Source organism: Poromitra crassiceps (assembly GCF_964638095.1).
Source record: "Poromitra crassiceps genome assembly, chromosome: 19".
NCBI lineage: Eukaryota > Metazoa > Chordata > Actinopteri > Beryciformes > Melamphaidae > Poromitra > Poromitra crassiceps.
In genome coordinates this window covers 28,403,589-28,420,503 of record NC_139646.1, presented here as the reverse complement: position 1 = coordinate 28,420,503, position 16,915 = coordinate 28,403,589, and the positions used below count along the sequence as shown (strand labels likewise).

General features: G+C 42.4%; 3 protein-coding genes across 4 annotated transcripts; 1 reads left to right on the top strand and 2 right to left on the bottom strand.

Moving 5' to 3' along the window:
* The first annotated feature begins 54 nt into the window (after positions 1 to 54).
* LOC310793820 (uncharacterized protein) lies at positions 55 to 8,383 on the top strand. The gene is made up of 3 exons (XM_083655713.1): positions 55 to 471; positions 2,998 to 3,741; positions 6,354 to 8,383. The coding sequence occupies exons 1-3, from the start codon at positions 90 to 92 to the stop codon at positions 6,665 to 6,667; spliced, it is 1,440 nt and encodes a 479-aa protein (XP_083511839.1). The 5' UTR covers positions 55 to 89; the 3' UTR covers positions 6,668 to 8,383.
* Positions 8,384 to 9,765: 1,382 nt separating this feature from the next.
* On the bottom strand, positions 9,766 to 12,973 carry ddt (D-dopachrome tautomerase). Its single transcript, XM_083655317.1, has 3 exons — positions 12,809 to 12,973; positions 11,531 to 11,706; positions 9,766 to 11,019 (listed from the first exon to the last, which is right to left on the bottom strand). Exons 1-3 carry the CDS (start codon positions 12,914 to 12,916, stop codon positions 10,947 to 10,949), a joined length of 357 nt encoding a protein of 118 aa, XP_083511443.1. The 5' UTR covers positions 12,917 to 12,973; the 3' UTR covers positions 9,766 to 10,946.
* A 1,225-nt stretch (positions 12,974 to 14,198) lies between these two features.
* chchd10 (coiled-coil-helix-coiled-coil-helix domain containing 10) lies at positions 14,199 to 16,888 on the bottom strand (the record flags this gene model as incomplete). Of its 2 annotated transcripts, none has more annotated exons than XM_083655422.1 (4): positions 14,199 to 14,421; positions 14,830 to 14,971; positions 15,492 to 15,711; positions 16,789 to 16,888. In XM_083655422.1, 4 exons carry the CDS (start codon positions 16,824 to 16,826, stop codon positions 14,402 to 14,404), a joined length of 420 nt encoding a protein of 139 aa, XP_083511548.1. In that variant the 3' UTR covers positions 14,199 to 14,401. The 2 variants fall into 2 exon arrangements, with proteins under 2 accessions (XP_083511548.1, XP_083511547.1); XM_083655421.1 differs by having other exon boundaries at positions 15,492 to 15,729; positions 16,789 to 16,826.
* Positions 16,889 to 16,915: the final 27 nt, after the last annotated feature.

The window sequence follows — 16,915 nt, the reverse complement described above, 5'->3', positions numbered from 1 at the left end:
CCCCGGCCCGGACATTAACTCGCTCATAAACAGGAAGTAGAAGAAGAAGTAATGGCGGAACACTGTACCAGATACATTTTTTAATAATTATGTCTGGTACCAGAGATTCGAACCTTTCACCTGCTATGTCTGGTAACAGAGACTCGTTCCACGTCCAGCTGGCCTCTATCGTAGAGGTGTTGGCGAACGCGGCCGTGGCGGAGATCTGTAAACTGGTGGATGATGGCTACGCGGTCCTGCGGCTGGAGATCTCCCACAACCAGAGGGAGATAGACGGCCTGCGGAGGAAGCTGTTGGCCGCCAGGGTCCACAGCTCCAGGCGGAGCCACCTGGAGAGGCTGGGGGCGCTGAGCCTGAGGCGGGGCGGCAATGCGAGCCGCTGCGGCAGCAAGCCCAGGAGCAACGCGGCCCACCAGGCCCCGGGACAGCGCCCGGAGGCCCACACACCTGCCGTCTGCAACGTACTTGGAGGTTACATTGATTCATTCATGTTTTGTTTATCCAGTTTTGTCCATTAAGAGTCAAGTCTACACTATGTTCTCTCGCCAGGCCACACTATAAAGATATTAATATGGCAATTTAATGCGTGATTTTCGGCAAATGTACACCTGCTAAAAGATGATTTATGACTTTATACCCATCATTATTGTTGTTGTTGTCTATTGTAATAACTTTAGCCACACGCAGTTATGTGGGAGCTTCACTGTGACCCCCGGCTTTATTTTTGCTTCACCGCCGTCTTGTATTGTGTCAAGTCACGACATGTATCTTGTACTGTATCCGGTTCCGGTTATTTCCAACATAAAATGTTTGTGACCGATATCAAACATTACATCTCCCTTCACACAAAAATGTATCTGCAAGGCAATGATGACAATTATGCAAAAGGAACATAGATGAACAATCTTATGTCATAATAACAGTAGAATGGTGAAGAAAAGGCACCGTGAGGCTATAGAGAGGGGTGGGGTCTTTTTAATGCGATAAATACACATTCAATTCAATTTGTTTATTTGTTCGATAGGGGACAGGTGTACATTAATGAACATTTCAAAAAAATGTAAATGCACGACAATTACAGTCACAGGACTGGTTTCCATTGTTAGTCCCCCTGCCAGATGATACAGGCTTAGAATCCTGGTAGGGGTAAAAAGTAACTCTAGTGCAACAAAAATATATTCGAAATGTAAACACAATACAAAGTGCAAGTATGTAAAAAATGGTCCTGATAGGGGGAAAAGTAACTTAGTGCAGCGAAACATATTTAAAATGTGAGCACAATGCAAAGTGCGAAAGGGCTCTACATAACTAAGTGCAAAGTGCAAAGTACAAAATATACAGGAATATACAGTCTGATACTTAAACCTGAGTTTGGGATCAATAACCAGCTAAAAAGTAAGATCTACAAAGAAGACTTACTCAAACAGATATAAGATAAATAAATAAAAAGTACAGAGAATATACAACACACATATCCATACAGTATAAAACATACTGTTCTATTCCCTAATGATGAGTACGGTACATATTTGAGTGGACTTTAGCCATCTCTTCACTTGACCCTTAAACATGCCTAGTGTTGGGCATTCCCTTATGGCCGACGGAATTGAGTTCCAGAGTTTGCCACCCTTGACAGACAGAACTGTCTGGCCAAAGGTGGTGCGCCTGTAAGGGATCACACAATCGCCTCTGACTGAGGCTCTGGTGGTTCTGGTTGTGGATACAGGTCTTTGATTGATGTACTCATTTAGCGGGGGAGGGGCAAGGCCATTTAGTACCTTGAAAATGGTGCATGCATATTTAAAGGAAATGAAGTTATTGAAGCTTAGTAGATTGTGTTTGACCAGGATGTTGCAATAGTGGTAGGAGCGGGGTTTTTTATCAAATACTTTTAGTGCTCTCTTATAGAGTGACTCAAGTGGTTTGAGAGTGGATGTGGATGTGAGAGACCAGCTGGTCACACAGTAGTCCAGGTGAGAAAATATCATGGCATGTAAGAATGTCCTGGCAGAACCGACAGACATGCTGTGTCTAATGTGTTCAACATCTTTTAGATGATTACAATACACACGCATGAGGTGTGGTGAGTTTGCATCGCTCCTTGTGTTTCAAGCAATGTGCATCGTCCACATCGATTCTACTGAAGTGTAGCTATCACCACACTTTAAAAATGTTTAACGTTTCTTCTCTCCGGGACCGTCAGAGAAAGACGGACTGTGTGAGTGAGTGAGCTGGGAGCCCCCGCGTGCCCCGCCTCCTCCTCCTCCATACAGGCAGGCTGCATCACATCAGCCGATCATCTTGCACTCGCAACTATGCGACTCCATGAAATTTTTACCCGCACACTCTACAAGAATAAACTCCCGCACACGGTCTCCACATGCAATCAAAAGTTTAATAAGAAGAAGAATAACGTTTCGGTCGTGAGACCTTCATCAGATTCCTCTGAAGGTCTCACGACCGAAACGTTATTCTTTTTCTTTTTAAACTTTTGATTGCATGTGGAGACCGTGTGCGGGAGTTTATTCTTGTACTGTGTCAGGTTTTGCCCTTCTCCGACGCACCTGTTGAGCCTAGGTTGTTGAGCCTAGGTTGTTGAGCCTAGGTGTTGAGCCTAGGTGTTGAGCCTAGGTGTGCAAAAGCTTTTTTTCCTACCTGCACACTCTAAAATAATGGTGGCATATGCAAAATGGTCGCAGGCTCCAGCCCTGGCTATATGGAGAATGGAGAGAATGGTCTGCATCGTGGCATCAGGGGAAACCTGACCCAGACAACAAAATGTTATGAAGAAGTATACGAGTGATTAGACAAATTAAAAAATCATCTGCCATAATAATAGAGGTGTTTGTATGCATCGGGTGATATTCACTATTTGACAGGGAAATTAAAGTAAGACATATCCTTGTTTCATTGGCTCATAGCCATTGTTTTTCCTCAACCTGTGACCTCTCAAAGGATACCAAACTGATCATGTTTCTTCCTTTTTTCTCCTCTCAGATAGCCAACCTCCAGTCAACGAGGACTGTGACAACAACACCATGGTGCTCTCATCAAGCTCCTCCTCCACCTCCCAACCTCAACCTGCATCCCTCAGAGCACCGCCCGAGAGTCAGAAGAAGAACCTCCAAGAACACAACGCTGCCCGGACATTCCAGTCCCATCATCCACCACCAGCATTTTCATCACAGCCCAGATCTGAAAATGCAAACTGGGAGAGCTATCATCCCATAGCCAACAATGGCGGCGCATTCACTTGTGCAACAAGCTGTCACAATAATAACTTCTTCACCAACTCTTCTCAATGGACGGAGATCAATCCAATCTCAGTGAACCATCCTGCCCCTGGTAGACCGGCTGCAGCCGGGACCAGAGCTGCAGCGGCTGGCGGGGTGACTGTGCTCTCTGATGACTTGGTTAATGGAGTTCCGTCCCTGGATGGCAGTTTGGACTGGAAGCCCGATGTCGTGGTGGTAGGATCAGTTCCCATTAAATTGGAGGAGGACATGAGCTCAGAGTGGAGCATAATGGACAGAGATACAAGGTCTGCCGAGAGGAGAGCGCAGGGAGGAAGCCGAGAAGGAGACAGACAAGGGAGAGAGCGGGGGATAGACCGCGCATACGCCGACAGTTACTCCCCGCTTCTGCTGCCAAACACAGCAGATAGAACTACAGGGTGCAAGTCAGCATTGGAAAATATGAAAACTCTGTCCTACAGCGGCGTCTCCTCCTCCTCTTCTCAGGGTTTGTACAAACAAAGTCTTGGAAGTTTGGAAAATGCTTAATTTGAACCGTTATGTTTTCAAGGTTAGGAATATGGTTGAATTCAAATATACTCCTTGAAAAATGCACATTGTTGATCCCTTACTCTGGAAATTAGCAAGCATTAAATGATCAAAAATATAATGATGCAGCTGGTAATATATTGTAGGAGAAGGAGAGCCAGCACACAAAATGTCCTTTCATTATATTTATTCCAGTTTTCACCAGGTACAGCACGAACGTTTCAGCCTAACGGCCTTCTTCAGCGTGTTGCTGTGTCAGGCGGAAATTACGTTTAAATACAATGAGACCGCAAGTCCATTCAATAAACGAAATATCAAAATTCAGTTACAGTATATAAAGAATTAAAGAACCAAGCAATGTACAACACACAAGTTCCATTATCAAAGAAAAACAAAATGTCTACATACAACAATGTATGCATTTATAAATAACACTAGTTTGGTCAGCCCCACTGTGTGGGAGAGCAGAACCAGGCCTAGGTAGAGGCCCTGCTGTGTTCAAAGTGACAGGTAGGGGGGAGTAAGCCAGGTCTGGACTACAGATAGATACAAAACAAAATACAAAATACAATAGAAATTAAAAAAAGAAAGAATTATGCTTAAATAATTGCACATGTTTCCACGAAAATGGCCTAGAAAGAGGTCCTGCTGTGTTGTAGTAACAGACAGGAGAGATTAAGCTAGGGCTGGAATGCATATTACGAAGTACATTAAAAATAGACAATACAAATATATAGAGAATTGCACATTCAAAGAAAGCAGCCTAATAACAGTTCCTCATTAAGTCCTTTCGGATTCTCTGTCTGAAGAGTGTGAATCCAAAAGGCCGGGCAGCTGGTAATATAAACACAGGGTTCCTACATGATGCAGCTGGTAATATAAACACAGGGTTCCTACGCAAGTCTGGAAAAGTATTCAAATGAATTTGATCATTTCCAGATCTTGAATAGTCTGGGCATTTTAAACCGTGTCTAGAAAATGTAAATAATTCTAGCTTTTCTGTTGTACAGCCACTTTGAGTCCACAGATTGTGTTGATGTGAAGATTAGAAGAATGTTCAGGTAGAGAGATGCTCTTATTACCCAGCATGCATCCTATCAAATACCCACAAAAGTCACGTCCAGTCAAGAACATACCGTGCGCCAAATATGAAATAATATAATATAGAACCCTGCCAATTAGGGATGGTGAAAAATATTTTTTTCGATACATATATCAATACAGCATAGTATCGCAATATTTTGTGGGCAATATATCGTTATCGTATCGAATGCCAAGTATCGTGATATTTTATTATACAAAATGTCAAGTGCATCATGCAACATTTACGACAGGTTTTTATGACAGAGTTGGTTAGTCTGTCTGCTTGACAATCCCATTTTACTGCAATAAAAATGATTGAAGTGAAATGAACAGACTGGAAACTTAATCTCATCAGATAAAACAGATGTTGACCAAGTTTTTTCCTTTGGGGACATCATTTGCAGTTGAAAAAAGATAATAAATCGCAATACTCATGAAACTCAATATATCGCAATACTAGCATATCGCTAGCGTATCGTGACTTAAGTATCATGATAATATCGTATCGTGGGGCATCTGGTGATTCCCACCCCTGTCGTCCAGTATAATCCACACTGCCTTTATGATCGCTGTTTCGCTGACAGAAATGCACTTTTACAACGTCCAACTAATCTCCACCGGGACTTGCACTTTCCCCATTGTCGTTATGGAAACCAGATAGCGTCTCGTTGTCTCCAGTCTAACACGTTGACTCCAGTCTAACACGTTGACTCCAGTCTAACACGTTGTCTCCAGTCTAACACGTTGTCTCCAGTCTAACACGTTGACTCCAGTCTAACACGTTGACTCCAGTCTAACACGTTGACTCCAGTCTAACACGTTGACTCCAGTCTAACACGTTGACTCCAGTCTAACACGTTGACTCCAGTCTAACACGTTGTCTCCAGTCTAACACGTTGTCTCCAGTCTAACACGTTGACTCCAGTCTAACACGTTGACTCCACGGCTGAGTTTTGAATGTTTATGTTGTGTAGGCCGTAGCATCAAACAATGCAGTATGCATGGTAGGGATGTGGATTTTCGGTTAATTTTACTTTGGATTAACTGACCCCCAATTATCGGTTAATAATCATTGTTTTATTTGATGTTCCGGACCTTTGCTCGAGGACATTTTCTCTAACTGGACCTTTGATGTTTAATTGAATACCCCTGAACTATACAGTGATATGACTAGTTAGCAGGGGCAAGATGTCTGTGTAAATCATATTGAACACCACACAAAATCTTCAAAACAAATCAAAGACTGGAATAAGTATGGATTTTTTTAAATGAAAATGTAGGAACCCTGCAAACAAAGTGACAATATATTGATTGCTGTGGATATAAAGGAATACTGTCAACTTAATTCTTTCGCAACTGCATTTATACTGTAGTAAGAAATATAGATGTGATGATAAAGGCTTTGAGAGTCTGGACATTTCTGGTTTGGGTACCTTGAAAATGCTTGAATTTGACTATTAAAAAGCTTTTCTTCTTTTTCAACCACAGCCAAAAGTTGCAGACAAGTTTTACACCCTCAGTTGAACGGAGGGGGCAAACTGGCGAGCGGAGGGCATCCATTCCGGTGCGAGCTCTGCGGCAAGGCCTTCGCCAAGTTCCCGTCCCTGCGGCGGCACCAGCGCGTCCACACGGGGGAGAAACCGTTCGGCTGCAGACACTGTGCCAAGCGCTTCTCCCATCGGCATCAGATGAAGAACCACGAGCGCGTGCACACCGGAGAGAAACCCTTCCGCTGTCCCGTCTGCGGCAGGTGCTTCGTCCAGTCCAACCACATGAAGAGACACCTCAGTATCCACGCCTGAGCTGATGGCGACGCACAGGCAACTTCTTGATGGGTATGGGTCAAAAATAGTCAAATATGATCATTATTAGTATTTATTTTATCATTATTATTATTATTTCACAGCTGAGATACATTATTAATACACGTTTAACAGAGTGAACTAACTCCACACTTGAAAATGAGCTATGGCATAAAGCGGCCACTAGAGGGCGATTTAAAGTCACAAAGAAATGAAAAATAACATGGCTCATTTTCCATGTCATAAAATACACCTATTTAATAATAATATATATTGTTTTTATTCTCTTCTATTTTTATATTGAAATCATGTTACTATTTACTTCCTGGAAAATAGTATATTTTTCCTGGATGCTACATGGCGTCCCTGTAAGGCCTTCATAAAAAATGGTCATTTATATAATTATTAATTTTGAACATAATATACATTGTCCCTCCCAACATTATATCCTGTTTCATACCCTATTTGAACTGGAAAAACTATGTTGAATTACAGAGGCAAGACACTCCTGAAAAGCTGTTTCCCTGTGACCTTTAAAAACCCTTCTAATCTAGTGTTTTTATTATTAGTGTTGATTTGTGCTTATCCTCTGTTAGCTTCTTTTAGTAGCAAGTTAGCAACTAAATTATCCTTGAAAGACTGAATTTGGGGGGGGGGGGGATTTAAAGGAGAATTGTGTTTTTTTTAACCTTGGAGGACCGTATTTAATATAAGTATTTCCAGCTTTAAATATGATGTTTAAGTCACCATGATGACACATTCGGTTTGATGAGCATCAGCAGAAACTGCTCTCTTTTTAATAGTTGTCTGTGAGCTTCTGTAAAGCTGCTAGTTCTCATTAGAAACATTCTGTGTTGTAACTGTAATGAACCTTGATCCGTGTCTCAAACTGTCATGTTGGGTCTTTGGAATCTGAGGGATTTGGGCCTGCAAAGTCCTTGAAAAAAATCATTGAATTTAACCCATTGATACCTGATGCAGCATTTGTGTGTGTGTATCCCCTTTTTCGCGGTCTTCAAGGGATACACACACAAATGAGGGATATACACGCAAATGCGGCATCAGGTATCAATGGGTTAATAAAGTGTGGGAACCCTGGAGAAGCTTCTACATGGGTAAACTCAGTCTGGTTCAGTGGAATCTAGCATGGCTTCATGACAGCAAAAATCACCTTTTAGATGATTAACAATGTAGTATGTCAGCTTGTTTTTAGATGACGTCTGTCTAACTTAATGTGGACTGGGAGCTAAACTGGATCTAAAAGGGAAAACAGACTAATGTATTTAATGAGACTAGTGGAATACTGTATTTGCTTAATGGGAGGCTTTGGTTTGTTGTGCCGACAATGCGGAGAATAGCTTTTCCAAAAAGTGCTTGTGTTACTCTTTTACTCATGATTGTGATTTGTGTTTGTCTTGAACCAATTCTTTAGTTTTCATCTCAAGATGCACAAATGCAAAAGTTAGATTGATTTGGCCGTGATGAGGGAGGCGTAGAGGTCTTACCACTTCCCCAATCAGTGTGCATCAGTGTCAAAACAAGATGCAGTAGAGGACAACAGTGAAGTGCAAAGCTAGTGCCACAGCTTTGGTTTTGATGGACAAGTCTTTGAACAGAAATCACTCTTGAGATATTAAACTAAAAATAATCACAGTAATAATCACACACACTTATCCTTCTGCCTTCACTTCCACTGGCAGGTCAAATATGATGTAAATGGTGAAATAAACGACATGATTTGGAATGCAGCAGTGTAATGTGATTGTTTTATTAAAAGCATACAGCACATTCTAAACTTGTGGAGACAGTTTGAGAACATGTGGGACAAACCCACCTGTATGCTACTGTATGTGTATGTGGGACAAACCCACCTGTATGTGGGACAAACCCACCTGTATGTGGGACAAACCCACCTGTATGCTACTGTATGTGGGACAAACCCACCTGTATGTGGGACAAACCCACCTGTATGTGGGACAAACCCACCTGTATGTTACTGTATGTGGGACAAACCCACCTGTATGTGGGACAAACCCACCTGTATGCTACTGTATGTGGGACAAACCCACCTGTATGTTACTGTATGTGGGACAAACCCACCTGTATGTTACTGTATGTGGGACAAACTCACCTGTATGTTACTGTATGTGGGACAAACCCACCTGTATGTGGGACAAACCCACCTGTATGTTACTGTATGTGGGACAAACCCACCTGTATGTGGGACAAACCCACCTGTATGTTACTGTATGTGGGACAAACCCACCTGTATGCGGGACAAACCCACCTGTATGCTACTGTATGTGGGACAAACCCACGTGGATGCTACTGTACGGTTATAGGGAGCGATAGGTTTGTGATTATGCTCAACTGAGGTTACATTTTCAAGACGTAAAGGAACAGTTCATCCAAAAGTGAAGATTCAGTCAACCCTAACCCCATGTCGATGGAAAGTTTTTTTTTTTAGTCCACAAAACCTTTGCAAGTTGCACAGCAAAACACTGTTGCAGAAATCCCCTAAACTGAAGTGGATGGTGACCAACTTTCAAAATGTAAAAATAAATAATGAAAAGCCTCCATACTGCTCGTCTGGCGTAGTCCATGTCTCCAGAAGCCCTGAGATCCCAGGTGGACTTGAAAAGACGTCAGGCCCACCAGCACTTCTTCTTCCTACAGCTACAGTGCAGATTGAAGCTAAGAACGTGTCAACGTCTTTTCAACTCAACTCAGCATCTCAGGGCTACTGCTTCTTTAGTTTGGATGTTATGTTTCAGTGGGTCACTCAGTTGTTTAGGAGAAGAACTCTGCAACAGTGTTTTGCTGCCAAACTCCATGAAGGTTTTGTGGACTAGAAAACTTCACTCGTCCTTCCTTCGGCATGGAGGTGAGGAGATGACTGAATTTTCATTTTTGGGCGAACTGTTCTTTTATCTGTGGGTAAATGATCAACTTATGAGTTAGATGGTTCATGAACTTTGACCACACACACACACACACACACAGCTTTTTCTGCCTGTTGAGTTGAGGTTAACCAATAACCTGTACTAGAATGCAATAAATCTCTAAAGAGAATATCTAAACATGCAGAAAACCCCAAACTACATACTGCCCAGTGCCCACATCTCCACATCGGGTGAGCCACACAAATAAAAGGTGATTTTCCTGTGTGCATGAATTTTCAACTGAACGTTCACCATAATGGTGACAAAAATAGAAATGAAGTTTTGTGCCAAGATACTAATTTATTAAGGCTTCGACCAATTGTAATCCTGCTATTACATGAGGAACGGATGACAAACTGCATCCATGTACATAGTGGAGGAAGAATGTGAAATAGGAGGAAGCCACTCCTCACAGCAAGATCAGTCAGATAAAGACAACAGCTTGTTTTGCCTTTGAGTATAAAGCTAAGAATAAAGAATAAAGCCCCAAATGCACTGGGAGCGTAACTGCAAGCATCAGATCTGAAATGTATACACCACAGAATGACAGAACCATCAGTATTTTGGGGGAAAGGCCACTAATTTATATGTAGGCACTAGGCAGGCATAATGACAGATGGAAAAAAAGTTGTTATACCGTAGTTTTGAGCCCCTGTCATTCAGAGGCTGTTGGGTTGGATCATCCTACCTGTCTGCCGTGCAGAGGGGGAGAAAAAAAGGCAGCGCTGCGGAAGAAAATGATGCAATCCTTTCAAAATCAATCACATCAATTGAATAAACGTCTTCCACCATCTTGTCTCTGTAGCTACTAGAAAAAAGACAATGCCAGATCCATTCCATCTCATGTGTCTTTAGTGAAAATATGACATATATACATACATGATCAAATGTCAGTCTGTAATGTGAGTCACTCCAGGAATGAAAAGGCTACAGTCACTTTCAAGACCAAGTCATGCAACCGTGTCTGACATAACGATTGATCTAAAAAGGTACAATGTTATACAAGAATAATAATTAAAAACTTAATTAAATCAATTGCTATTTAAAATGATAAGTACCTGACAGGCTTTTAGAAAAAGTCTATTTGGGTTGATCACGGTTCAGGCAGCCGACCTGGATATATGACACAAAAATAAGACTATCTTTACTCTTATCTGTAAGCGCCTAAATAAAAGCTCATCTTGAATTTGTCTATTCACACATCAAGATGGATCGATAAAGTACTTTATTGATCCCCGAGGGGGAAAGTGCTGATTTACACTTCAAAGTTGTCCGTTTTCTTCACGATCTTTGAGGAATGAGTTGAGAACGTTGGTGTTGGAGATGATGAGCGTCCTTCACAGGAAGCTCATGACGGTGCCTTTCTTCCCCACCTGATGAGGCTCCAGCGCGTAGAAGCGGAGAACAATCCTGTGAAACACAAAACACAAAGCTTGCACTCCATTTCCCCATCGATGCATTCACTAGGATGAAAGTTGCTGTACTAGTATGCACTATGTTCTTTATGGTAAATTACCTGCATTTATATAGCGCTTTTAACTGAAGCGCTTTACAATCAGTTACATTCACCCATTCACACACAGACATTCCAGCACCGATGGCGGCAGGTTACCACTCAGGGTCCTGGCACACCATCAGGAGCAATTTGTATTGTACAATGGGGAAAAAATGCTATGAATAAAATCTTTTTTTTTAACCAAAATAAATCCGATACAAAAATCCCGTTGACTTTGAGACGAAAGTGGAAATGCATGACTTCTGGGTTGGCCTACAAAAATACAGCATCCCTGTGGTACTCTATTCACCTTATGTTTCCAACACAGGGGACAGGAACAGGAAGTCATAACACAACTGGGCGGCGCTACATAAGGTGAACAGGCCTGTCTCTCCTATAAGAAGATGCTGCTTGTCTCTCTCTCACCTGTCCTCAGTTAGCCCCAGCTCCCCGGTCAGGAAGGCGAAGATCTTGGCACTGTGCTCTTTGTTCTTTGCGGCCGTGTCGGTGACGCCGATGGCGGACACAGACAGCATGACGCAGGGAGAGCAGGACCCCCCCATCAGCATCGGCAAGCTGGGTTTCACCACCACGTTCATCCTCTGGAACAGAACAACACAGGTGGAAAGTACTCAAGTACAAGTGCTTTAGTAGAGTCGTTTTTTGGTTGAGGATTTGCACTTTAAGTATTTTTATAATGCTATACTTTTACTTGAGTAATTTTAATCATTAATAGCTATTCTACTAGAGTACTTTAAAATGTAAAGTGAGTAAATGATTCAGATTTTTGTTTTGCACACCGCACAGCACGGTAGCATTGGGACTGCTCGCTTATAACAGGTCCAGAACTCACTTCGCATTTAGGGCGCCCAAACTGGTGGCTTGTGCTCAAGACCGGCCATTTGAATGAGACCAGTGTTGGGCAAGTTACTTTCGAAATGTAATATACTACATATTACTAGTTACTTTCATTTGAAAGTAATAAGTTACATTACAATATTACTTTCTGTGTAGAGTACCTTGTTACTTATTACACTACTTTTGCATTACTTTCACCAAAATAACAGCAGCAGCAGAATGACATTGCCGCCCCGACAGCATCCCAAAAAATAATTTCAACTGCCTTGAAGTCAGTGTAAACCGCCCAAAATTCTAAATGTTATCCTTTTCCTTTGTTATTGTCATCTATAGTGGTTATTTGCATAAAAACACACAGTTTGATTAGGAAATTATAGCATCTTTTTTAAATATGTGCTTTGATTTAATCAAATGTAACTCAATTTGTAACTTGTGTTACTTGACAAAGTAACTGCTATAATATTACTGAAATCCTATAAGTAATAAGTTATATTACTGAGTTACTGCTAAAAGGAATATATTACATGTAATATGTTACTTTTGTAATGAGTTACCCCCAACACTGGTCATTACCTATTTTTCACATAATCCATTGTCCATAATGTGTCATCTATATTTACAGGGTTACAATTTGTTTCCTCAAATTCAGGCAGGGTGTCAGTCAGGACATAATGAACATAATGTTACCTAAACAACACATATGACTGATCAAAAGCAGCCTTGGCATGTGGTTCCGTTTCAGACAAGCACACGAGGTTTGACATTGAGTAGGCTAAATTATGCAAGCTTTGCTAGCAAAATAGCATAAGGAGGGGTAGTGGCAATTTTTGCTAGAAAACAACTCACGTCCTCCGGTTTGCCCAGCACAGCCGCTGTGGTGGAGCACAGCTTCTTCACAAAGTCCTCTGAGAAGCTGCTCGCTGGCAGATTACTTTCCAAGTCAATGAAAGGCATGGCGACGCTGGCTGTGTGAGAGGAACTCTGTGTTCTACAAGACTAGCCTCAGCAAACTTATAGTCAGACCCACCGTGGACGTCAGCAAGCTTGAAGTGTAAGCTAGCAGGAATTTCTGACTTCCGGTCAGGATTTTTCAAAATAAAAGTTTATTCTTCTTCTAGTGTTTTATAGCAGTTGGCAAACAACTTATGGTGCATTACCGCCACCTTCTGAAATGGAGTAAAATAAAAGCTGTCATTCAAAATCGATAAAATACACAAATTGAAGCGATGTCACACAAATTGAATAAATATCCATGGCAAACTGCACTCTAAATCAAACATTATGTAAAAGTAACTCTTGTGGACAATTGGAATTACACATTTCCAGGCCTCTGGGCACACAGAGTCAGAACAGTACATGTATTTAAGCCTTTGGTTACAATCCTGTGGCATATTTACTACACATTTACTGTACATGTACATTACTTCATATATACGAATTTAAAACAGACACTTTATACCACACTTATTGTAGTAGTTACTGTAAATTTACATTCCTTCATATATACATATTTAAAATAGACACTTTACACCAGAATTGTATATAGTAACTACTGTACATTTTTGCTTATGTATACCCTTCTTGCCTTGCCTGTTTTTTGTTTTCTGTATGTGTGTACTTTGAGAGCAAAGCAAACCAGAGACACATTCCTTGTATGTGTGCATACTTGGCCAATAAAGCTGATTCTGATTCTAAAAGCCAAATTATGACTGCAAAGGTTTTTTGATGTACTTTACTAGGGGAGGACACACACACATCTGAAGAGTCAGAACTGCACTTTGTTTGATAAAAACAAACAAAGAAAACAATAGTGATGTCAGTTAGATTAGGTTAGGTCAGAGTTATGGAATATTACATCATCCAGCTTTGCTCACTACATCTTAGCCTTTCTTACCCTCAGGTGTGCATAGGCTACAGGTTATCAACTTCGTTTTAAAATACAAAAATATCAGTATCATCTGGGGTGGGGGGGGGTCAATTTTTTTTTAAAGTACACGCCCAACACCAGAATATGTGGAAGCAGACAGCACTGATTTGGTTCAGACTGTACCTTTACCCTTTCCCAGAAAAATATCATAAATTTAGGAAAATGATCATTCATAATCCATTGTGCTATTAAGGATTATTACACATTGACTGCATTAGGTACAGCAGTAGTGTGTATTGTCATTAGTACATGATAGGAAAAAAATCAAATGCAGACAGAAAAAGTTGAAAGTAGATAGCAGCTATTTATTCCATTTACATCACTGTACATTACCAAAAACATTTCATACATTTCACGGCAATCAACCAACAAAACAAACAACGTAAACCAGCATCCTCACTGACTGGGGTAGAGATTTTCTTTTACCCCCCATTGGACCAAAAGGTCGATCTGTCTACAATGAGTTTGTTGTCATTATTGAAATGTGTGTTCTGGCTGCTGGCACGTGTCCTTCACACCAGTGACTGCACACCTGAAGAGAAACAGAAGAGAAACATGGTCAAAATCATGATGTTCTAAACCTACGCAGAAGCTTTCTGGAGTCCTCCCCTTATGGACTCCTAGACCAATTAGGTTTGTTTGTATACCATCAATTTTGGCATCGTTACGCGTGACGTACACCAGATCCGTGCGGATCCGGTAAAACTGCCAGAACAGATCTCATGCCTTCTGGTTCTGCCCTTCATTAGCGGGATTCTGGGTGAAAATATCTGATTGGTAGACGGGCCTACAAAATAACCCGACAGTCGGAGGCAGAACTCACCATCTTCGGCTGCTCGGAGTCCTCTCTGAACTTACCTACAGCCGTGCAACAATCTCTGACACTGGGAACTCCATAATATAATGTGCTGCTTCTACCACTCGTTGACCACAGCCTTACCATGAGAGAACTTGCACTGCTTGAGCGCCTCGCTGAAGCCCTCGCACAGGTTGAGGTCCGTCTGGGTGGTGGCACAGTCCAGGAACTGTTTGACCTCAAAGTGACAGGGGCCGGGCTGGGCCGGGGCGGGGCGGGGAGGCTCCTGGGAACCAATACAAAACAGGTGAGCAGTGAGCACGTAAATCACCTGTGTGTATAATAACCTGAGGATCATTATACAGCGTCAAAAAGTGAAAGCCAAGACAGGTCTCACGGCTCCTACACACCGCCGACGAGTCTAAGCGATAAACTCGCAGGTACTCGCATGTACTCGCAACTCGCCCTGCAGCTTGGTTGGCTGCCTTGCTGTATTTCCGTCTTCAATTGGTCGATTTCGGTTTTGGCCCCTCCTCTCGTCTTGCCGCCTGCGATTTCCTCCGCCAGGTATCCCAGCATGCTTTGCAAGCTGGTGAGCGACAAGATGGCAGCGAGGGAAGGAGGGGCATTTCGAAATCGACCAATTAAAGACGGAAATACAGCAAGGCAGCCAACCAAGCTGCAGGGCGAGTGCGAGTACAATGCATGTTTATCTCTTAGACTCGTCGGCGGTGTGTAGGAGCCTTCAGTCAGAAGTTGAACAGGCAACAGAGAAGTGGTCTGGAGAGAGTAGACCTGAGACCCACCTGGTAGGCAGGCTTGGCTGGCTCTGGGCTGCTGCTGTTGCTGTTCCCACCTCCGCTGAAAGCTCCTGAGAGGGCGCCGCCCAACACGTGGCCCACGGCCGAGCCCACGGCCACCCCGGCCGCTGTGGTGGCCATCTGGGCCATGAGGCCCGGCCCCTGGGACGGAGCCGGGGCTGGGGGCGGGGCCAGGGCTGGGGGCGGAGCGTGGGAAGGAGCTGGGCTGTGGGAAGAAGACACGCTGTAAAGTTCTTGCCCATTAGACAAGCGTAAAGGTATCGTGGGACAGAAAAATGTATCACAATATTAGCTAGTAATAATAATCAATATTAGTGGTCATCACAAATCAGATTAAAATGGTAGTTTAAATTCTAGCAAGATAATGCCAGTGTTAGAAAAATTTGTGGCTCAGAAATGAACAGTTCTGCACAGTCAGACTTTGTTTTCGTTGGACTTTTATTTATGACATCATATCGTGGTTGTATTGAATTGTGAGTCCTGCATCGTGTATTGAACCATATCATGAGATGATGCATATTGCCTATTGACTTAAAACGGTTATAAAAAAAAAGCTGATGTCAAAGTTGTCTGGTAATCCATTTTGAACAGGAACAGGATAACAGGTGTCCCCCGACCCAGTAGCCTAGCATTTATTTATTAGCCAACATCTCTGCATTGGTGTGCATTATTTGCAAGCAAAAAGATAGCCTCATGTTAATTGGTTTCAACTGTCGTGTTGTAAAAAGCAATGCTATTTAATTCTCACTATGTATTAAAAACTCATAGCTGGATATAGTGTAGCTGTAATTAGTTGTAATTGGTCTCTCAATCTCACTCAATAGAAACAAAGTCACATAGCAGAAGACCCACACTGAGTGAACTGTAATGAAAAGACAATCCACACTGTCACTGTTAGTAGCCTAGTCACTAGTTTATTTAGTAGTTCAGACTAGACTCTCATAGGCCTATCAATGCGCTAGCCTATCATGTAACCACATTTGATTTTTTTAGTACTACAATGACCAACTTAGTGAACCTACACTAAAGCTATATCAACCCTGATCAAAGTATTAAGGTCAGTCCAGAGCAGCACTTTACATTGTAAAAACAATGTTTTGACTCTCTCTAAACACATGTTGACCCTTTACCTAGTGACCTTGGCAGGACCGAAATGACTTGGACGAGCCTCTGTGACTTATGACGCAATCTAAATATCTGTGCTAGTCTAGTCGAAGCTAGGCTTGCTTCTTCAACAACTAATAGTCGCTTGAGCCATGTTCCTGTGTGTTATTAGCGTTACCTCGGAGCGGAGGGGCGGCTGCGGCTGCCTCTGGCCATCCTGAAACACTGTGTAGAGCCTGGTGCGTCCGTCCGGCGGCGCTTCTAGAAAGCTCGGGACGTCACAGGACAGGCTGTTCTGTTCAAGC